Source organism: Pongo pygmaeus, chromosome X (genome assembly GCF_028885625.2).
Source record: "Pongo pygmaeus isolate AG05252 chromosome X, NHGRI_mPonPyg2-v2.0_pri, whole genome shotgun sequence".
In the NCBI taxonomy this organism is placed as follows: Eukaryota; Metazoa; Chordata; class Mammalia; order Primates; family Hominidae; genus Pongo; species Pongo pygmaeus.
Window position 1 is genome coordinate 20,711,718 of NC_072396.2, and position 23,484 is coordinate 20,735,201.

At 37.7% G+C, this 23,484-nt stretch overlaps 1 protein-coding gene across 10 annotated transcripts in view; it reads right to left on the reverse strand.

Moving 5' to 3' along the window:
* The window catches only part of RPS6KA3 (ribosomal protein S6 kinase A3), a 116,749-nt gene that overhangs the window by 34,879 nt on the left and 58,386 nt on the right, over positions 1–23,484 (reverse strand). For all 10 annotated transcript variants that reach the window (XM_063660543.1, XM_063660541.1, XM_054471564.2 and 7 more), the window contains 7 exons: positions 19,216–19,297; positions 10,279–10,359; positions 9,401–9,480; positions 8,707–8,813; positions 3,726–3,763; positions 3,047–3,189; positions 1,508–1,578 (listed from right to left, as the gene is read on the reverse strand). In XM_063660543.1, the coding sequence (XP_063516613.1) occupies positions 1,508–1,578; positions 3,047–3,189; positions 3,726–3,763; positions 8,707–8,813; positions 9,401–9,480; positions 10,279–10,359; positions 19,216–19,297 (602 nt within the window). The remainder of the gene's footprint in view (positions 1–1,507; positions 1,579–3,046; positions 3,190–3,725; positions 3,764–8,706; positions 8,814–9,400; positions 9,481–10,278; positions 10,360–19,215; positions 19,298–23,484) is intronic.

A 23,484-nucleotide genomic window follows, 5' to 3' on the forward strand; every position in this document is an offset into this window, starting at 1 on the left:
CATAAAATGAACATGGCATATCCTTTCAAGTTATTTTGGTCTTTTAAAATTTCTTTAAATAAAATTTTACGGTTTTTTTTGCACAGAGGTCTTACACAACTTCTGCTAGATTTATCATTAGGTATCTGAGAATTTTTACATTGTTGTAAACACTATCCTCTTTGAAAATTCCACTTTTTTTTTGAGATGGAATTTCACTCTTATTGCCCAGGCTGGAGTGCAGTGGCACGATCTTGGCTCACTGCAACCTCTGCCTCCCGGGTTCAAGTGATTCTCCTGCCTCAGCCTCCCGAGTAGTTGGGATTACAGGCACCTGCCACCATGCCCGGCTAATTTCTTCTGTTTTTAGCAGAGACAGGGTTTCGCCATGTTGGCCAGGCTAGTCTCGAACTCCGGACCTCAGGTTATCTGTCCGCCTCGGCCTGCCAAAGTGCTGGGATTACAGGCGTGAGTCACTGTGCCCGGATAAAAATTCCATTTTCTATTGCTAGTATAGAGACATAGAATAGATTTTTGTTTATTGACCTTGTATCCAGTAACTTTGCTAAACTCTTATTAATTCCAAGAATTTATATGATCACTGGATTTTCTTTTCTTTTCTTTTTTGAGACAGGGTTTTGCTCTTTCACCCAGGCTGGGATGCAGTAGAACCATCTCAGCTCACTGTAGCCTCAAGCTCCTGGGCTCAAATGATTCTCCTGTCTTAGCCCCCATCCGCCACCCCACAAAGTAGCTGGGACTACAGGTGCTTACCACCATGCCTGGCTAGTTTTTGCATTTTTTTGTAGAGACGGGGTTTTGCTATGCTGTGCAGGCTGATGACTGGATCTTCTATGGATACAGTCATGTTATCTAAATAATGATAATTTTATTTCTTCTTTTTAAACCTTATACTTTACTTTTTTGCTTGACTTACCATATTGGCTAGGACTTCCAGGACAATGTGGACAGAAGTGAAATAATGGGCATCCTTGCCATATTACAAATCCCAAAAGTAAAGCTTTCAGTATTTCACTATTAACATGAAGATAATATGAGTACTCTAAATCTACGCAGTCTGTTCACATTCAAACCATGTAATATTGATGAGTTTCTTAGTTATTTCTTATACTACAGCCAACACTAAAATCTCATTTTTTAGTGTGAAACATTGATTTTATTTTACTTTTTTGAGATACAGTCTCGCTCTGTTGCCCAGGATGGAGTGCAGTGGTGTGATATCAGCTCACTGCAACCTCCACCTCCTGGGTTCAACTGATTCTCTCGCCTCAGCCTCCTGAGTAGCTGAGACTATAGGTGTGCACCACCACGCCCGGCTAAGTTTTGTATTTTTAGTAGAGATGGGGTTTCACCATGTTGGCCAGGCTGGTCTCAAACTCCTCATCTCAAGTGATCCATCTGCCTCGCCCTCCCAAAGTGCTGGGATTACAGGCATGAGCCACAGTGCCCAGCCTGAAGTATTTATTTTAAAATCTCATCAAAACATCTATATTAAGGGAGTACTTACTTAAGAATCATAGTCATTGTTTCTTTTCGATCTTTTCCTTGGAAAGGTAGTGTACCAGTAAGCATTTCAAACTACAGAAAGGCAAAATAATCAGAAGTATTAGTCAATAAATATAAAATCTCAAGGCCAGAAGGTAAAAAAAAAAAAGCATCATTTTAATTATAACCAAATATTCTAAAATTGCTACATAACAAGTGTTTTCTATTTCTACCATATTCGTTACTGAAGTTCTTGATAATTCCTAAAACAACTGAGCCATACAGTTTTTTTTTTTTTTTTTTTTTTTTGTAGAAATCAATCACATTTTTCTTTTCTTTTTTTTTTTGAGACAGGGCCTGGCCCTGTTGCCCAGGCTGGAGCGCAGTGGCGCAATCTCGGCTCACTGAAGCTTCCATCTCCTGGGCTCAAGCAATTCTCCCACTTCAGCCTCTCAAAGTGCTGGGATTAGAGGCATGGGCCACCATGCTCAGCTTCATCAATCACATTTCAAATGACAATTTTAAAGTGTAGATATGTGAACAATTTGATAGATATGCCAATTTCATATGAACTTATTTATTTTTTTTGAGACGGAGTCTTACTCTGTCACCCAGGCTGGAGTGCAGTGGCACGATCTTCGCTCACTGCAATCCCCGTCTCCTGGGTTCAAGTGATTCTCCTGCCTTAGCCTCCCAAGTAGCTGGGATTACAGGTGTGTGCCACCATGCCTGGCTAATTTTTTGTAGTTGTAGTAGAGACAGGGTTTCAACATGTTGTCCAGGCTGGTCTTATAGGCATGAGCCACCATGCCCAGCCTAATTTTTGTATTTTTAGTAGAAACGGGGTTTCACCATGTTGGCCAGGCTGGTTTCAAACTCCTGACTTTAAGTGATCCACCTGCCTCGGCCTCCCAACATGCTGGGATTACAGGCGTGAGCCACCGCGCCCAGCAGAACTTACTATATATTTTTTGAGACAGAGTCTCGCTCTGTTGCCCAGGCTGGAGTGCAGTGGCGTGATCTTGGCTCACTGCAACCTCTGCCTCCCAGGTTCTAGCGATTCTCCAGCCTCAGCCTCCTGAGGTGTGTGCCATCCTGCTCGGCTAATTTTTGTATTTTTAGTGGAGATGGGGTTTTGCCATGTTGGCCATGCCAGTCTTGAACTCCAGACGTCAGGTGATCTACCCGCCTCAGCCTCCCAAAGTGCTAGGATTACAGGTGTGAGCCACTGCACTCGGCCAAACGAACTTATTTTAAGGGTCACTTACTAACAGATTTCTGGACCAGTTTCTCCAAAAGACCAAACACCATTAATGCTTTAGATTGTTACTATTAGCAGGAAATCTACGGTAATATTTTTTTTGCCTTTTCAAATTAGGATGAGATAGACGCAGCTAACAGATTTCATAGTCCTATACTGCATGCAATAATGTTTCTTGGTTATTTATTACATATGGCATAAAATAAAGAAAATAAAAACACCAGTTTTTTTTAACATTCACTGCTGATCCTCACTTAACAACCTCCTCCCCACCCAAAAAACCCCAAATTCAAACCTTACCATTAACACACCAAAAGACCACCAGTCAGCACTCTGAGTATGACCTCGACGATTAACTACTTCTGGAGCCATATACTCCACAGTTCCACAAAAAGAATATGCCTTCTTTTCATGGTCAATAGACTCTTTACTTAGGCCGAAATCTGCCAAAACAAATATCATAAATATCCTACATAAATTTGCACATGTAAATTTTAAACTTTGAGTTCTGACATTAATAATGTAAAATTTCTAATACAAGTTTTTTTTGTTTTTGTTTTTGTTTTTTGAGACGGAGTCTCGCTCTGTCACCCAGGCTGGAGTACAGTGATGCCATCTTGGCTCACTGTAACCTCTGCCTCCCGGGTTCAAGTGATTCTCCTGCCTCAGCTTCCCAAGTAACTGGGATTACAGGCATGCACCACCATGCCCAGCTCATTTTTTTTTGTATTTTTAGTAGAAACAGGGTTTCACCATGTCAGCCAGGCTAGTCTTGAATTCCCGACCTCAAGTGATCCACCTGCATCGGCCTCCCAGAATGCTGAGATTACAGGGGTGAGCTACTACGCCTGGCCCTAATACAAGTTTTTAATTTTAATACAGTGTATTACTCAATATTTGTACCACAATCAACCTTAAAGGAAAGTATATATTGTAGGAGAAAATATTTTAATAAAACGAGGATTTTTTTTTTTTTTACCTGTTAACTTGATGTGACCTTCTTCATCAAGAAGTATACTGAAAAAAACAAAGAAAATCTTTTAAGAACACTAAATAGAGATTTATAGAAGCTAAGACTGAAATTACATCCTTAAGCATCAGATCACCACATTTATTCTAAAACATTGCTTAGACTGTGAATAAGATGGCAAAGGCAAAGGAGGAACAAATTATTTTTTGGACACACATTTATAACAAATCCCAAAGGCAATGCCATAAACTTGTATTAATATGCCAGGGACACTTGAAAATTATTAGGAAAAGAATCAAATCACCTGTACTCTTCCCAGCTGCTCTTTCTAATGCCTTTCTGCAGACGTAGTTTGACTAAACCCCCTAGTGCCTGCATTAATAGACAGAGGGTCCACACATTTAATTCAAAAACATCAGACATGTCATTCTCTTGGTTATTTTATTTTGCCTTTTTTTCCTTTTTGTGGAGAATAGGGTCTCACTCTGTTGCCCAGGCAGGTCTTGAACTGCTGGGCTCAAGCTATCCTCTTGCTTCTGCCTCCCTAAGTGCTGGGATTACTCCCTAAGGTGTGAGCCACTGCGTGCCCAGCTCTCTTGGTCATTTTAAAGGTATCTGACTCAATCATTGTTTCCTTATTGTTTTTTCCTGACATGACCTACACAATCCTCTTCTCCTTCCCCATACTCCTTGTTTTTCATTGACCCCTCCCTTCACTATACATATTCTCCAGGGTTTTCTCTCTTCCCCAATAAACTGTGAGCTCCTAGAAGGTTTGACCTTATTCATCTTTATAGCTCAGTGTTTGGCAGTGTACAGTACAAATAAGAAATGTTGAATGAATAAGGCCTGTTTGCAAAGGCCTACAGGGCATTCCAAATAGTTTGGGCTTCTTGTCAAGGAAAAGGGAGACCATAAATGGTGTACATTCATGGAGGGTAGAGAAATTTACAGAGAAAATAAAGGGCATTTAGTGAGCTCACTGGGTCATGATAAAGAACAACTGGAGAATGACACTCAGGTTTCTGGCTTGAGCAGATACTTGAGTGGAGAGTAATGCTATTAATCAGGGAGCTACAGAAAGGAGAGAGTACTAAGCTGTAAGCCAATAATTGTGTTAAGTTGGTGCAGAAGTAATTAAAAGTAATGGCAAAAACCACAATTGCTTTTGCACCAACCTAATATTTCTGGATAGGTATGGGGTCAAGCAATAAACTGTTTCACTTATATTTAAAGCTATCCCACAATATAGGCATTTCCTTACTTTTATTTTAACTAAAAATGTGCAAGTCAAATTTTGTTATAAAATTTTACTATAACAAAAATATTCCAATCTTTCTATTTCATAAATGCAAACATAATTACAACAAAGTTTACCACTGAAGGTAATTAAGTAGGGACATATTTTTCAAGTTTCTTTTATCACAAGCACTTGTTATGAAAAATACTAATATTGATTATGCTTGATTATGAAGAGATCAACACATTTAGAGAGTATAAAGGGCATTATTAGGTACTGTAGTAATCATCCTCCCTTCTAATGAATACACGAAAAACAGTTCTAAAAACAAAACTTCAAGTCATTCTCAGTAATTCTGAAAGAAAAAAGGATAATATGGCTGAAAGGGCATTAGTTATGCCTTCTGTAGCAAATGCATGCTTCTAAGATAACCATGCTTATACTGTATCTTTGAAAGAAAAAGTCAACTGTATCACTCTCAATAAACAACATTCCTTTTCAATGGTTACTAATTATTTTTAGTCAGATTTATTACAACAGAGTTCTAGTTTAAAAGAATCTGAAAAACCCTTAAAAGTTCATAAAATATTTGGCCTAAAAATTTAAATTTCTCCCAAGTTCTGTATGATGGTATTTACTTGTATAATTTACCAACTAAGTGTTATTTCAAATTAATAACATCATCTAGACATGTATGTTTAAGATCTTAATATAAGCAATCTTATCTACATTTGATCTTATTAAAGCCTTGAGACAGGGCTCATACTTTAATGTAACTTTATGACCAATGCCAATACAATGGTCTATGGTAAATATATTCAATTAAATAGTATAAAACACACATTTTTATGAATGTTTAATCTTATGTTTATAGTAATCTTTCTAAGGACTATATGCTTGAATATTCATTCTCACCAATAATTATATTTTGTGTCACAATAGTTATAAGTTGGGAACATAATCAGGAAAACTCAGCAGTTATTTGGGGAATAAAAACAAAACCATATGAAACTTATCCAAAAACAATAAAAAACATACGTAAAATATAAAAGTATAACAATTTCTAAATGATCACTTAGAAGAGTTCCAGATGAGCATTTCCTCTCTTCCTCTGTTAATATAGAATTTAAATTTTGTACTAACTTTTTTTTTTTATTATTATGCTTTAGGTTCTAGGATACATGTGCAGAACGTGCAGGTTTGTTACATAGGTATACACATGCCATGGTGGTTTGCCGCACCCATTAACCTGTCATTTACATTAGGCATTTCTCCTAATGCTATCCCTCTCCTAGCCCTCTAGCTCCTGACAGGTCCCAGTGTGTGATGTTCCCCTCCCTGTGTCCATGTGTTCTCATGGTTCAACTCCCACTTATGAGTGAGAACATGCAGTGTTTGATTTTCTGTTCCTGTGTTAGTTCGCTGAGAATGATGGTTTCTAGCTTCATCCATGTCCCTGCAAAGGACATGAACTCAGCCTTTTTTATGGCTGCATAGTATTCCATGGTGTATATGTGCCATATTTTCTTTATCCAGTCTATCATTGATGGGCATTTGGGTTGGTTCCAAGTCTTTGCTATTGTGAATAGCGCTGCAATAAACACACATGTGCATGTGTCTTTATAGTAGAATGATTTATAATCGTTTGGGTATATACCCAGTAATGGGATTGCTGGGTCAAATGGTATTTCTGGTTCTAGATCCTTGAGGAATCGCCACACTGTCTTCCACAATGGTTGCACTAATTAACACTCCCACCAACAGTGTAAAAGTGGTACTATTTCTCCACATCCTCTCCAGCATCTGTTGTTTCCTGACTTTTTAATGATCGCCATTCTAACTGGTGTGAGATGGTATCTCACTGTGATTTTGATTTGCATTTCTCTAATGACCAGGGATGATGAGCTTTTTTTCATGTTTGTTTGCCACATAAATGTCTTCTTTTGAGAAATGTCTGTTCATATCCATGAGTAATATTCAAAATTCTTAATATGATGGTTGTACAACTCTGTGAATATACTAAAAATCAATGAATTATACACTTTTTTTTTTTTTTTTGAGACTGAGTTTCGCTCTTGTCACCCAGGCTGGAGTGCAATGGCGCGATCTCGGCTCACTGCAACCTCCACCTCCCGGATTCAAGCGATTCTCCTGCCTCAGTCTCCCAAGTAGCTGGGATTACAGGTGTGCGCCTCCACGCCTGGCCAATTTTTGTATTTTTAATAGAATAGGGTTTCACCATGTTGGCCGGGCTGGTCTCAAACTCCTGACCTCAAGTGATCTGCCTGCCTTGGCCTCCCGAAGTGCTGGGATTACAGGTGATCTACTGCACCCAGGCAATAACTTGTATAATATATGAATTACAACTCAATAAAGCTGTTTAAAAATATTCCTGGTAGAGCAAGGCTCGTGCTTATATGCTTATAAAAGGAAAAAAAAAAACTTTCTTACTCAGTGGTAGATAAACATCAACAAATTAAAACAGAAGTGTGTACAATTTAAATAATATCCGATTCTTGATGATTGTTACTATCAAACCTGTGGGAAATTTGCTCAACTCACACTTAAAATTTGAAATTACATGGAGAAGAAAATTTTCAATAAATGGTATTTGGGGGAAAGAAAGGGTTAGCTTTATACCATCCCTCCTGCCAAAAAATTTCTAAACAATGGAGCTAAAAGAAAAAAAAAGAAACTATAAAATTAGAAGGAAAATATCTGATCATAGAACTGGGGAAAGCCTAAGAATGAGAGTCAGAATAAATCACAAAAGAAGATTGGTAGATCTGCCTGAAGAAAAAAACGTGCATAAATTAAACAGCATAAAGTTAAAATTGAAAGACTGGAAAAAATGTAAATTTTCTCTTTTTTTTTTTTTTTTTGAGACAGGGTCTCACTCTGTTGCCCAGGCTGGAGATGCAATGGAGCGATCTTGGCACACTGCAGCCTCGATGCCCCAGCTCAAGCAATCCTCCTGCCTCAGCCTCCTGAGTAGTAGGGACTACAGTCGTGTGCCACCATGCCCAGCTAATTTTTTGTAGAGATGGGGTTTAGCCATGTTGCCCACACTGGTCTACAACTGCTGGGCTCATGCAATTCAGCCTCCCAAAGTGCTCGGGTTACAGGTGTGAGCCACCATGCCAGACCAAAAATAACATTCTAAAAGAAAAATGAACAAAGGCCATGAGCAGAAAATTCACACAAAAATACAAATTGCCAATGAATGCAGATTTCAACCTCATTAAAAAATCAAAGAATGGGATGGCTGTGGTGGCTCATGCCTGTAATCCCAATACTTTGGGAGGCTGCGGCAGGTGGATCACCTGAGGTCAGGAGTTCGAGACCAGCCTGGCCAACATGGTGAAACCCTGTTTCTACTAAAAATACAAAAATTAGCTGGGTGTGTTGGCAGGCGCCCATAATCCCAGCTACTCGGGAGGCTAAGGCAGGAGAATTGCTTGAATCTGGGAGGTGGAGATTGCAGTGAGCTGAGATTGCACCACTGCACTCCAGCCTGGGCAACAAGAGCAAAACTCCATCTTTAAAAAAAAAAAAATCATAGAATGCACACAAAAACAGTATTTTTTGATTAACTGAGATTTTTAAAGTATGAAACTACAGTGTTAGCAGAGATATGAAGCACAGGCATGCTAGTGCAATACTGTGGGAGTTTCATGAAGCCACTTATTTTTTATAATCTCCTAAACAATCATATTACATTGTATTCAACTTAGTAGCATGATTCCTTACTTTTCTGGTTTTAAGTCTCTATAAATTATTCCCAGGCTATGTAGATGGTCTAAAGCAAGTGCAAGTTCAGCCAAGTAGAATTTGACATCTTCTTCTGTGAACATCACCTAAAATAAAACAATAATTTTTCTAAATTTCTTTTTGTGTCTGTAATTTTTAAAGTTCCACTCTAGAGTTTAAATATCCTAAAAATTTTATAAATATGATAATTATACATAGCTTTGTTTACAATTTACTCATGAAAGGAATTTGCAAAATTATGTAATCAGTCAACCAATCACTTACTAAATACTAACTATGCACTATGGGAGAAATAATTTTACATTTTGTTGTTAAGTATATTCAGGGTGTGCCACTGTTGTCCCATGACAGTAACATTTTAGAAATGAAAAGTGATCTTTAAAATGCACGCTTAATTTCTAGTACTAATTGTTTAAGGATATCTTGTTGATACATTGTTGCTTCTGGAAAAAACTATAAAAGAAGCAGGGTTAAGACAAAGACTGTTTGTCAATTTAAAGTCCTGCTTTCAGAATAAATTCAAAAGGTAGGAAAAGAACTCTTTTTGGGTCTGATTCTTCAAGAATCTTGTGCCACTAGAGAAAATACAGTAAGCATAATACTGAAATATAACAAAGCTTTAGTTCAAACAGGATGCATGTAAATAGATTAAAAATAGAGATTAATTATATACCTCTTTGGATAAGCGTGTAAACAAATCTCCTCCCCTGAGAAAATCCAAAATAAGATACAACTTCCCTTCAGTTTGAAAAGCTGAATGAAGAAATGAAAATTTTCATTTAGTCCACCATAATTATTTTAGGTTTACATTAGGTCATTCATAAATGAATATTTTAAAAAATTAATTATATCAAATGTCCAAACTTACTTTTACTTAGAAGAAAACCACTGATTTTATCTTAGTTTCCATGTGGAAATGTTAAATACAGTGTTTCTTATTATGGAATCACTAGAGTTTCAACAGGCAAGTCACTCAGGAATACAATAGTTCTAAACCCATGATACATAAGAAAAACTCCTAACAAAAAAAGACTTACTTAACTACGAAATAACATACAAAAACCATGCCACTAGCTACAGAAAAAAATGTGGGTTGGTTAGGTTTAATTACACATAGTAAGAATCACCACACCTTTACCCACTGAGAAAAAGCATATGGCTTTGGGGAAAAGAACAGCAGTGACAATGGTTTTAGGATGTTGACATTAGGGATCTCTTTGGCTTTTAGGGTTGGCTAACACATATAGGCTATAAAAGGCTAGCATATTATTGTTCATTATGATTATAATAAAAAAGCAATAATTATCATTACCTGTTCCTATGGCTACCACTCAGAAACTAACTTTATAATATTTTAAAAAAACATAAGCTAAACAATAAAAGCTTCTAAAGTTTGTCTAAGAAATAATGGTTTAATTTTCATGATTTTTTACTATATAGATCTGCTAACCACATACAAATATATATTTATTTATATTAGTTTATCTGAATGTCCTCAGGGATTTTGAGGGATGAGGTCAAGGGATGATGTGGGAGACGGTTCATACTTACCATAATGCAACTTGACAATAAAAGGATGATTAACCTCTACCAAGATATCACGTTCCATTTTTGTCCGAACTCGGTCTCGAACTATAAAAGATTGTATGTATGCTACATTGTAATATCTTTCAAAGATAATCTTCAAAACAAATTCTTTTTGGTGCCCATGTTAAATACAATTTTGCTTGTGTGTACTAAAATGTGAATGTTTTATCATTCTTGAATTTACGAAATCAATAATGATGTCTTTTACTACATTAAATAACCAAAGGAAGTTGTGTATATTTATAAAATCCATGCTTTTAAGTTGGAAAAAATATAGAGAAAATATTAGGTATTGGCTTTAACATCGAATGCACAAGTATTTTAATCACAGCTGTGGAAAATGGCAAAAAAGCATGCAACTTTTAAAAAACAAGGCATCCTAATGAAACAGTAAAACACAAAAAACTAATAGGTTTCAAAATTCCATCAGTCCTATCAATTAAACTCAACAAACATTCATTAAGCATACCTAAAATGAGGCAGACACGGGGTAAAGGACAGTTATATCCAAAGAGGTCTACTTTGAGGGAAGAAGAAAGGAAGCAAGAGGGAGAGAGAGAACATACTGTGGTACAGCTGAAAGAGCAAATGTTTTTTGGAGTTTAGACAGGAAGATATGAATTCAGATCTTTTTTTTGACAAAAACTTAAGCATCACAAGATCTGTACAATCATGAGCAAGATACTTATTTAAATTCTTTGAGACTCAGTTACCTCTCAGCTACACAATGGGGATAACACTACTGTAGCTTTGAGGAGCATATGACCATTTGAGATAAGGTATGTACCTAGAGCCTGGTATGTATGAGATATTCAATTAAATGGTAGCTATTGTTATTATATCCAAAGTAGCACCATGAATATGATTAAGGGATAAAACAATTTACTACCAGCAATGAGTACTGCAGGATTCAGAGAAGGGCAAGATCAGTCTTACTTGCATAGGAAGGCTAGAAGAAAGATGTAGGGTCACGGCGCAAGCTTTAAGACTTTTGGAGTGGAATTTAGATGGGTAGGAAGGATGGGCCCTAGAAAACAAGAGTCCAAGCATGGAGTACCCAGTGCAAGCAAAAGACGTGAAGGCATAAATGACGAACAGGAAGGAACCAAATGAGATTTACTACTGCGCCAAGGTGAAATGGGGAGGATCCAGATTCTTGAGAAGTTGGAATGCCAAGATGAATTTATATTTGACCCTGTGAGCAAAGCTCTTTTTCAGCAACCAAATATTTCCTGAGCAAAGTGTATGTGCAATGCACTAGGGATATACATACAAATAACATAATCTTCAAGAAGCTCATGATCCAGTGGGAAGGACGGACAGGTAAATAAATGATTATAATACATTCTAAGTACTCTGAATGGTTATATGAAACACGAAAATGGAAAGAATAGGATAATCTTTGGAGGAGAGAGAAAGTTGAGTTGGTTTTATTTTCAGTTTAGGGTGACTGCAGATATTTAAAATACAGAAATAAGACCTCTGGGGAAAATAAACAAAGCAGCTAAAAAATGCCCTATTTTTTCCATTCTACCAGTTTTCTATCCCCAACTGGGAGATTTTCATACCACTGACTGAAAATGGGCAAATCAGAAATAGGAATCAATTGCTCTTGATGTCTACGCAGCTCTTCTAACTGACCTGTCCAGTTAGTATATCAAATTCAATAGCAATCTCTGATTTCATTACCTTGCCCGATCGCTACAACTCTGGTATTTTCCTTGTTATATCTGATATGCCCCCCTTTTTTTGAGATAGGGTATCGCTGTCACCCTGGCTGGAGTGCAGTGGTGCGACCTCGGCTCACTGCAACCTCCCCCTCCAGGGTTCAAGTGATTCTTCTGCCTCAGCCTCCCGAGCAGCTGGGATTACAGGCTTGTGCTACCATACCTGGCTAATTTTTGTATTTGTAGTAGAGACGGGGTTTCACCATGTTGGCCAGGCTGGTCTCAAACTCCTGACCTCAGGTGATCCACCCGCCTCGGCCTCCCCAAGCAAGTGCTGGGATTATAGGCATGGGCCACCACGCCCAGCCTGATATGCCCTTTGTACTTTTTATGTGAGTGAAGTTCATCACCAATACCTGCTGATATTTCTGTTCTAGTCTAGCCTAAATCTGTCCTTTTCTCATTATTACCATACAATTTTGGATTAGTTCCTATCACCTTAAAGGTGGATTCCAAAGTCCTACCTCTTTCAATAAGTATACAAGGCTCATCACTTAAAAATACCTCCTCTGCTCAGTAAGCAGCAAAAATATCCACCAATAAATGCACTGTATATCCCTCTTCTCTTATTTTACCACAATGAAAAGAACAATTATTTGGGAGTCAAGAACTACAGTTTAGTGGCTATACTAATAACTAGATGAACTCGTAACTACCTTGGTCAAATCATTTCATTGCTCACGGATTTCCTGTTTCCTCCTCTATAAAATGAAGGATTAGAACCAAGATGATTTTCTTGTGAGATAGTTTTCTCTTCAACATTTCCTTATATGTAACATTGATGAGACCTTGTTTAACTGAAAATGAGCAGTGAGAGTCCTTCTCTAAAGAATTCCTTCATTTTTTTCTGAGGTAGGCCTGTGTCATAATTCTAATCTCGTTTCTTTTGCTTATGTAAAGACCTAGTGACAATTCTAAATCATCCTACCATGAGGAATTTTGATTAGTATATACTAATTAAGAAGAAGACATGTTTTGTATAGGCCAACTTCTAATCCCAACATAGAATTGGTTAATACTGACTCATGCTGGCAAAGCAACTAGATTCCTCTGAAATATTTTTTCTTCTAGAGTAGTTATTAGATTTAAGCCCTTCTTGACTGAACCTGAGAATGAAGAAGAAGAAATGTTGTTTATGTTCCTAGGACTATGCATTAAGAAACCTTTTTAAGCAGTTTACAGAACCTTTTAGACAAACAGACCACTTTAATAGGACAGAAGTCCCCATTAACTTTATCTAATGTTATTGACTTCTATTTGACCCCATTTATCGTATTAATAGGAACTTTAAAATGGGAAGAGACTTCTGGTTAAACATGGATATTTTACTCTCTACATTCTTCCAAAACCCCATGGAAATGACAATAATGGAAAAACTGCATAAACTCACAAAGACAGGAAGCAATAGTAGAAGATGGGCAAGTGGTAACTAACAAAGCAGAGCAGAGAAAGCTAAAAACCTAAGCCTAAGGAAAGCAAGCCAATGAAAAATAAGCAAATTCTTGTCATTGAAATCTTTCCAATCAGCTTTCTAGCACCTGACTCTTAAAGAAAAGATGGCAAAAGATCCCCAGGCATTTGGAGAAAGGCTCTAAACATGAAAAACATCAAAATAAACAGAAAAATGGAATAAAGGGAAACAGAGACAATGTGAGGAACAGAAGATAACTTAAACACAACACAACACAACTCAATCTTGTAATTTATGTCCACTGAGGGAGCAAAGATAACATGGCACCTCACCCTTTTTAAAGCTTCTTGTTCTTGTTTAAAAAGGGTGGTGGGGTGGAGGAAGAAACAAGTATCCTCAACAAATAAACTACAAGGAAAAGATAAGAAATGGAGAAAGAGTTCATAGATGAAAAGACTTAAAAACATTATCAACCAATTGCAAAGTTGAGACCTTATATGTATGAATCCTAATTTAAACAGACTGCAAAAAGAAACATAAATTTTAATAGTAGGGACAACTAGCAATTTGAACAAAGACTGGATATCTTTATGCTCATTTTTAAGATATGATAATACAGTTGAATTCTCTTTTAGGAGTCTATCTTTTTTTGAGATGGAGTCTTGCCCTGTCGCCCAGGCTGGAGTGCATTGGTGCAATCTTGACTCACTGCAACCTCCGCCTCCCGGGTTCAAACGATTCTCCTGTCTCAGCCTCCCGAGTAGCTGGGATTACAGGTGCCTGCCACCACGCCCAGCTAATTTTTGTATTTTTAGTAGAGACGGGGTTTCACCATGCTGGCCAGGCTGGTCTCAAACTCCTGACCTCATGATCCACCCGCCTTGGCCTCCCAAAGTGCTGGGATTACAGGCGTGAGCCACCGTACCCAGCCAGGAGTCTATCTTTTAGAGATATACACTAAAATATTTATGAAAGAAATTCTATGGTGTCTGGGATTTCATTCAAAATATCAAGAGGCGAAGGAGGAGAACACTGATGAAAAAAGGTTGGCCATGAGTTGATAAATGTTGAAGCAGGGAGAAGGGTATAGGGGGTTCACTATATTCTTCTGTCTCTTTCTTAAATGTTTGACACTTTCCATAATTGAAAAATGTTTTGATGAAATAATCAGAGAACAAGAAAATCCAGGAAATGAAAAGCGATGGCAGAAACAAAAAGGTCAATAGAAGAGTTGGAAGATGGTTGAAGAAATTTCACAGAAAATAGAAAAAATGGAAAATAAAAGACGGAAAAATAAAGAAAATTAAGGAACAATTCAGGAGGTTTAACTAACATATTCCAAAGAGTAGCACTTACAAATGTAGAATAAATGACAAAAACTTTCCCAAGGCTGAAGAAAGGAGTTTTTAGGTTGAAAGAGACCACATCTCATGTATGATATGATATAGTTTTAGAAACCCACACTCAAGAATACCACTATATAAATTTCAGAACACCAGGAATAAAGAGTAGATTTTAAAGACTTCCAAAGAGGAAAAGCGGCTTACACACAAAGGACTGGGAGTGAGACCAGCAATTAACTTCATCACTGTAACACAGGAAACTAGAAGACAATGGAAGTAATACCTTCAAATATCTGGTGGAAAATTCTTTCTGACCTAGAATTTTATACTCAGCCAAATTATAAACTAAGTGAGAGGCAGTAGAATAAAGCCATTTCCAGACATGGAGGGTCACAAAAAATTTAGTATCCATTTACTTATTCTGAGGTAGCTATGAGAAGATGAGTTCCATCAAAACTAAAAAGTAAACTGAGAAAAAGGTAGGTACAGAACTTATGAAAAGAGACTGAATACAGAAAAGAAGTGAAGGAAATGTGACTCTAGAATACTATTTCGTTCAGCTAGGAACAATTCTTATAAAGCTGTAACAATGAAAACATTATTGGGAAGATGTGAAAAGGGAAACTGTGAGTGGGTGGCAGCATGAGAGAACTGAATCTTAGTCTTCCATGTTAGAAAGGCAATAGATTATGTCTCCAAATGAAAACAAAGAATTGCAATATAAAAGTGTCGAATATAAATGTAAATGGCAGCAGCTAAAGAGATGAAAGTCATTGTCTCTGGGGTTCAAGAATTAGGATAGGCAGGAGGGTGGGCAAAGCATAGCTATGTTATATGATAAGACTCTACAGATATTCTTTTGATAAACATAAAAATTTAAGAACACATTCACAATTATTCAACAGTTTAAAATTCCAATAAGTCAAATATTTTCATTTTTCTATGATCTCTTTTATAGCTAATATCTATGCAATTTTACATACTTGTAGCTCAATTTGTTCTAATTTTCACTACCTTCATTTTTGTAATTATATTTAAGATACTTTATTTTAATAATATCCTATTAAGTGGTAAACCATAATTTTATAACATTCCTCTATTTTTCCTTATTAAAAAAATTTTTTTTTTAGGGACAGGATCTCCCTCTACCCAGGGTGGAGTACAGTGGTGCAATCAAAGCTCACTGCAACCTTGAAGACTCAAGCGATCCTCCTGCTTTAGCCCCCCCAGTCAGCTGGGACTACAGGCACATGCCACCATGCCTGGCTAATTATTCTATTTTTTGTAGAGATGAGGTCTCACTATGCTGCCCAGGCTGGTCTTGAACTCCTGGGCTCAGGCAATCCTCCCACCTCAGCCTCCCAAAGTGCTGAAATTATAGGAATGAGCCACTATGCCTGGTCACAATTCCTCTAGTTTTCCAGTGTGTATGTGATTTCTAACTTCTTGCTATTGTAAATAATGTTGCAACAAGAATTTTCAAGCCTATGAATCCTTTTTTTGAAGCTATTTCCGCAGGTTAATGTAGCAGCAATAATGGCTTTCCAATTTATGCTGCCATCATATGAAATAACATGCATTCATCTCACTCTGTCACCCAGGCTGGAGTACAGTGGTGTGATCACAGCTCACTGCAACCTCAAACTCCTGGGCTCAAGAGATCCTCTTGCCTCAGCCTCCAGAGTAGCTAGAATCACAGGCTTGCACCACTACAACCATCTGATTTTATTTTTATTTTTTGTAGAGACAGGGTCTTGCTATATTGCTCTAACTAGTCTTGAACTCCTGGCCTTAAGCCATCCTCCCGCCTCAGCCTCCCAAAGTGCTAGGATTACAAGTGTGAGCCACTGTGCCCAGCACGCTTTATTATTTTAATATGCATCTTTGACTTTCACCAAAACTGAACATTTCCCCAAAGATTATTTATCTCCTCGTGTAAACTTTATTCAAAATCCTCCAGATGGAGGATACAATGGTATTTCTTATCAATTCCTAACTCCTTCATTCTTTTTACGTTTATTAGTTGGAATTACATTGCAAGAAAGAGTTTTCCCTTTTCCCCCCATTAATTAATTTATAATTAACCTATGGCTTCTTATTTTATTCAACTGGGTTGTAATCTATGACTAACATTTATTATTGCAATGTTTAAGTTGCCCCAGATTTGGCCAGTAGAAGCCCCTTAGCCAACTCCTTATATTAATATATTTTCCTGTCTTCCTATTTATACCAGTTTTCATTATATGAAATGTTAACAATTTTTGTATTACTAATTTGTTTGTAATTTGCTCAATATTTCCTCACAAGTTTCCTAGATGTGTTAAGTTGTAAAATTCAGTTAGGGTGGAGTTTGTTATGGTGTTATTTTCCAGGTTGCTCAGGTGTATTTCTTTTTTCTTTTTTTTTTTTTTGAGACGGAGTTTTGCTCTTGTCGCCTAGGCTGGAGTACAGTGGTGTGATCCTGGCTCACTGCAACCTCCGCCCCCCGTGTTTAAGTGATTTTCCTGCCTCAGCCTCATGAGTAGCTAGGATTACAGACACCCACCACCATGCCCAGCTAATTTTTTTTGTATTTTTAGTAGAGACGGGGTTTTGCCATGTTGGCCAGGCTGGTCTCGAACTCCTGACCTCAGGTGATCTGCCTGCCTCGGCCTCCCAAAGTGCTGGGATTACAGGTGTGAGCCACTGTGCCCGGCTGAGCTCAGGGGTATTTCAAACAACATTTATGAAATCATTACTTAATTTCCCATTGTTCTGTATGCCTGTTTTGTCATACAGCATGGCAGGTACTCAATATTTTTGTAACAAATACACTAAAATTTGATATACATATTTTGTACTATTTTGTTCCACTGATTCTATGCCTGTATTACTCCCCCCAATAACACACTAAGTTAGTGCTACTTGAAGCATTAGGATCTGAGAGAGCTTGTTCCCTTATTAGTCTTCTTTTCCAAAATATTCTGGATTCAGAAATAAAATTCTGAATTATTTTGTTAAGTTTTAAGGAAAATGCAGCTGGAATCTTAATGATATTGAGGTAACTGAATGGCTAGAGGAGTAGTGAGATTCTTAACAGTTGGCCTTCTCTAATAGGGATTGGGCATTTATTTCCTTTCCTGGTAACTTTTAGGTTTCTCAGAGTTTTGTAGTTTCCTTTACATACACTATGCACAATACAAATCCTGTTAAATACATAAAATCAAACTACTTTTGTTGCTTTTGTGAATGAACTCTCTGAGTCTCATCTATGCAGCTTTGTAACATGGGATTCATGAGTATAAAGTCACAAATGCAGTGACAGAAAGGCAGGGGATTGAGGATGTAATTTAATTCCCTGGTCCTAGCAGGAATCAAGTAAGTGGTAATGCCATGGGGTAGGACTGAATAGGAAAGAAAATATGTTCAGGAAGGGAGTAACAGAATGGAAGCAAACGACAGTGTTTACAGAGAGAAGTGAAATTTCTTGGGATGTCCATGGTGGGTAACTAATTGGGAATAACAGAAATAATAAATGATCATTGCAAATATTAGAGAATATTTTCAAAGCTTTATAAATTACATGTAAATTGAAGAGGAAAAAATGGACTTTTAGTAATCAATACACAAAACATCTAGAGGTTATGAGGTTAAAATAAGTGATACCACTAAATTAAAGGAAGAGTTAAGTATTTTTAAATCTGTATTTCTTCTTAACTACTTTTTTTTTTTTTTTTTTGAGATGGAGTTTCACTCTTGTTGCCCAGGCTGGAGTGCAATGGCACAATCTCGGCTCACCACAACCTCCGCCTCCCGGGTTCAAGCGATTCTCTTGCCTCAGCCTCTGAGTAGCTGGAATTACAGGCATGTGCCACCATGCCCAGCTAATTTTTTGTATTTTTAGTAGAGATGGGGTTTCTCCATGTTGGTCAGGCTGATCTCGAACTGCTGGGATTACAGGTGTGAGCCACCGTGCCCGGCCTCTTCTTAACTACTTTTTACCTATGAGAGCCAAATCCTGCATTAGGGTTTTCAAATCACAGGCTCAGAATAAAAACTTACTTGGAGACCAGAAGTCATAAAGTCCTTTAGAATAAAAGCTATTTTGCATCCAGTAAATCAGTACGTTTTTAAAAACATTAAAATAAATATATAAATTTGAAGATGAATCAAACCCAGTTTTAATCTTCTAAATGTTTACTTGTATAAAACCCAATATGAATTTAAAATACTTCTTTTATAACGTGGCAACTCTGGTTCTCACTAGTTATATGATTCCTAGCCTAGCAGGAAAAATTCACTAAAAGTCAGCCTAAATTTAAAGCTGGTAACAGGAACCTATTCAGAATGTAAATAACATGCCAAGGAGTCCCATGAGCTCTACTGAGACCTTTCAGTTTGTTTAGACTACATGAACATTACAAATAGCAGCAACACTTACCTTTCAGTGTGGCCTTCTTCAACACCTTCATGGCATAAAGCTGCCTAGCATCAGAGCCTGAGATTTTTTTAACTAAGAAAACCTGCATTTAAATAAGAGAAAATAAATATTACAAAGTAGTATAAACTATACGTTTGTTAAAATAAGACCCTGCTATAATACAGTTTATTATTATAATATAGATTCAGATATACTGTAGATATTTCCCCTAAAATGTATCAATTATAAATACTAGTTATAAACATTGGTTATAACTTGGGGTGTCAATATAAGTGAATACATTTTTTTCATTTTGTTGTTTGCCAGTTCCCAAAGAGCATGTAACACATTAAGACAGAAAAAAAAAATCTTTAAACTACATATGTATGAATTAGATGGAAAAAATCCCCAAATGTTTAAAGTATAACACAGGTAGTATGATGCCCTGCTTTTAACAAAACAGAAATTCTACTGAGCCCATCAAAATTGTTATACGGGGGTTCCTCTTGACCACAATTTCCTGTTGATACAAGTATTCACTGATGGAGGGTCTTTTCTGTATACAAAAGCTGCATATAAATCTCACTGCTCAGCGGAACAATTTAAAACACTTACATTGGGCTGGGAGCGGTGGCACACCCCTATAATCCCAGCACTTTGGGAGGCCAAGGCGGGTGGATCACCTGAGGTCAGGAGTTCGAGACCAGCCTGACCAACATGGTGAAACCCCCTGTCTACTAAAAATATAAAATTAGCCAGATGTGGTAGCTGGCACCTGTAATCCCAGCTACTTGGGAGGCTGAGGCAGGAGAATCACTTGAACCCAGGAGGTGGAGGCTGCAGTAAACCGAGATTGCACCATTGCACTCCAGCCTGGGCAACAAAAGCCAGACTCCGTCTCAAAACAACAACAACAACAAAACGAAAAGCAAAAACAAAAACAAGCAAACAAACAAACAAAACTTACATTGAAGAATCCTGTGCACAAATATTTAATGTGACTTAAGTTAGAACCCACCTCCCCACCTTTTTATGGTCAAATTATCACATACACCTAAACATGAAGAATACAATTCTCAGGTATGTTATTGGGCATCCTGACTTTCCAAATATTTGCGCAAAATGAATACAGCCTGTTCTAAATAACTCATGGTCATTCTATAACATGGCTAATACAAGACTACCAATACATCTCTTCTACTCATTTTGACCATTAGGTTCATGATCATTTCCATTGAACCTTTAAATAGATATGCCAAATAGATTTGAATTTCAACTCCTCTTCCCTATCCATTATTTTGTAGCAGTGTTCTTATGCTTCCACAGGTGGGAAGAAGAGAAGCAATCACAATCAAGAATTAAGTTTAGGATCAGCTTTCATTCATCTGAATTAGCACATCAGGCTATTAGCACAAAATTAAAAAATGATTCATTCAACTGATTCTAGGACAAGGCAGAGTTTCTCACTTTGAGAAATTGTGCCAAGTCAATGGGAAAGACCCCAAATCAAGTGAAGAGCACCACAATTTGCGGAGAAACCCTGATACAGGGTGTGTTGCTCTCCAATAACCACCACCCCCTTTCACCATGCCCCACGCTTTAGCTCCTTTCAGCCAGTTAGTGGGGAGCCAACCTAGGGAGAGAAAAGCATCCTTAATCAGGGTTGATCTAAGCTCTGGAATGATGTTTAAGTATTAAAGGTAATCAGAGATTATTAATATTTTTGATGGAAATAAAATCTGATTAGGTAGAGATAATTAGGATTTATTTGATATTTAATCTTCCTTAAGATTCCCTAACCATTCTGTAAGAAAAATTCTCCTGGTGAATTCCAAACTTTCAACTGTTCTTTGAATGCATCTTCTTAACACTACAGCACTTCTTAGTTTGCAAAGTACTTTCACAACCATTTGTAATAAATCATCGTGTCAATTTTGGGAGGCAGACCTACTAGGCAATGCCTATTTTATAGCTGTCCAAACTAGGGCTTAGGGGGTTAAGTAATTTGCCCAGTGTCACAGTGGAGGTACTGGGACAGAGTCTGTGTCAGTCACCCAGTATTCTGCTTCTGCTCAGGGTGCTGTTTATCTGTTCCCTTTGGCCAGTAACCAGGCAAGCCCAGCAGGAGCAGCAGCGGTCCCAGCTGCCATCTCTTCCTCCACCAGAGCATTTCTGACCTTTACTCACTCCCCCATGAAGCTATTCTAGTCTCTGACAGGTCATCCCTGTTTCCTTGGCTTACTGTGGCCTTTCAGAATGAGTAAGAAAGGAGACAACCTATTTTGAATGTTTGGTATTTATAGTATGATATTTAAATTACTTTTAAAGACGTAAAGGGAGAAGCATGCTAATTCCAAGAACTTAAATATTGTGTTCCCTGAAAATCTAATGTATAAAAATTACCCATCTATTTGGGTTTGAGTGGTGTGATAATTTAATTTAATACCAGATATTATGTGCTTGGCCTTTTATCATTTAATTCTCACTACTCTCCTATGGGGTCAGAACTATTACACACTCATTAATTCTTTCCAGAATTATATGCCAGGCACTGTGCTACTGGTTCAACGCTGAGACTTGATACAAGGCATGACCCTTCACTCATGGAACATTTAGTCTAGTTGGGGAGACAGCCACTAAACAACTAATTAAACAAATGAAAAACTGCAATTGTGGCAAGTGCCATGAAGATGAGGTATGTAATGTTCTAAGAGGGTATAACCAGGGAACATAACCTAGGAAGGATGCAGGGAAAGCTTCCTTGAGATCACAGGTGCAAGAGGAGCTAACCAGCTGAGGAAGAGGCAGGGGTAGAGCAGAGTGTTTCAGGCAGAAGGAATAAAATATGGAAAGGCTTTCTAGCAGGATGGAGCTTAAGGACCAACAAAGGCAGCCAATGTGACCAGAACACAGAGCATGAAAAGTATGTAAACTGATGCTGGAGAGGTAGCTAGAGACCAGACTGAGGGGCTCCTCAGCCATCTTAAGAATTCATCTTTATTGTAAAAGCAAAGAGAGGCCACTGAAAGGTTATGGGGGGGTACAGTAAAAGATTAGTTCATGCTGGCTATCATGTAAATAATGGATCAAGGCAAGAATACATTTGGAAAGACCCAGTTAGAAGACTCCTTCAATAGACCAGGAAGAAAGGTGGTAGCATATTCTCGAGGGGTGGCAGGCAGGCTTTGAGAAATCTTTACTGAATCTACAGTACTTGGTGACAGATAAGATTGGCCAGGTCAGAGTGGGATAGGGGAGGTAGGGACTAGAAATATACATCAAGAATGCTTCCCAAGTTTCCAAATTGCTTAATGAGAGAAAAATGAAATAGAACATTTTGAGGCTTAGGGAAAGATCATGAGTTTGGTCTCAGACATGTTGACTTTAAAGTGCTTTTAAGACATAGAAAAAGAGTAAGCAGCTGTGCATAAGAATTCAGAGCTTGGAGGAGCAATCTAGATTGGAGATATAAATCTGTTATGTCAGCTGTATGTGAGTTACAATTAAGATAGCGGGCACAGAGAAAATCAATTAGTAGATAGCGGGCACAGAGAAAATCAATTAGTAGAGTATTAGTAACAGAGAAGAAGGCAGCCTAGAATCGAACCTTGAAGAACTTCAATATTTAATGACTGGCTAGAGGAAGGAAATGGGGATCCAAGAGGTTAAGTAACTTGCTCAAGCACACACAGTGAATAAATAGAAGAAAAAAAATTGAATCGAAGTCTGGCTGACCTAGAGCCCAAACTTACAACCATTATGCTCTGCTGGCTACTTACTCTATATTTGGATTAAAAGCATCCTTTTGGGTTCGAAAGAGGTTAACAACTGTAACAAATTACCTATGTTAGCCAAGAATTGCTAAATACCCCCACTAAAATACACAAGAGAGCTAAACTGGTGCTGTTCTGAAACTTGCAAAGCATGATATATTCAAATATTTCCTTAAAGAGAAGTGGTAAGGAATCATTGCATTGTGAAAGTTGAATACAATCTCCAAATTTTCCTCTTGCCAAGAAACAATCTAGACCAGTGATCCCCAACCTTTTTTAGCACCAGGGGCTGGTTTCATGGAAGATAGTTTATTCACAGACTGGCGTGGTAGGAGGGGAGATGATTTTGGGATGAAACTGTTCCACCTCAGATCATCAGGCATTAGATTCTCATAAGGAGTGCACAACCTAGATCCCTCCCATGTGCAGTACACATCAGGGTTCGTGCTTCTATGAGAATTGAATGCTGCCACTGATCTGACAGGAGGTGGTGCTCAAACGTCAATGCTCGCCTGGG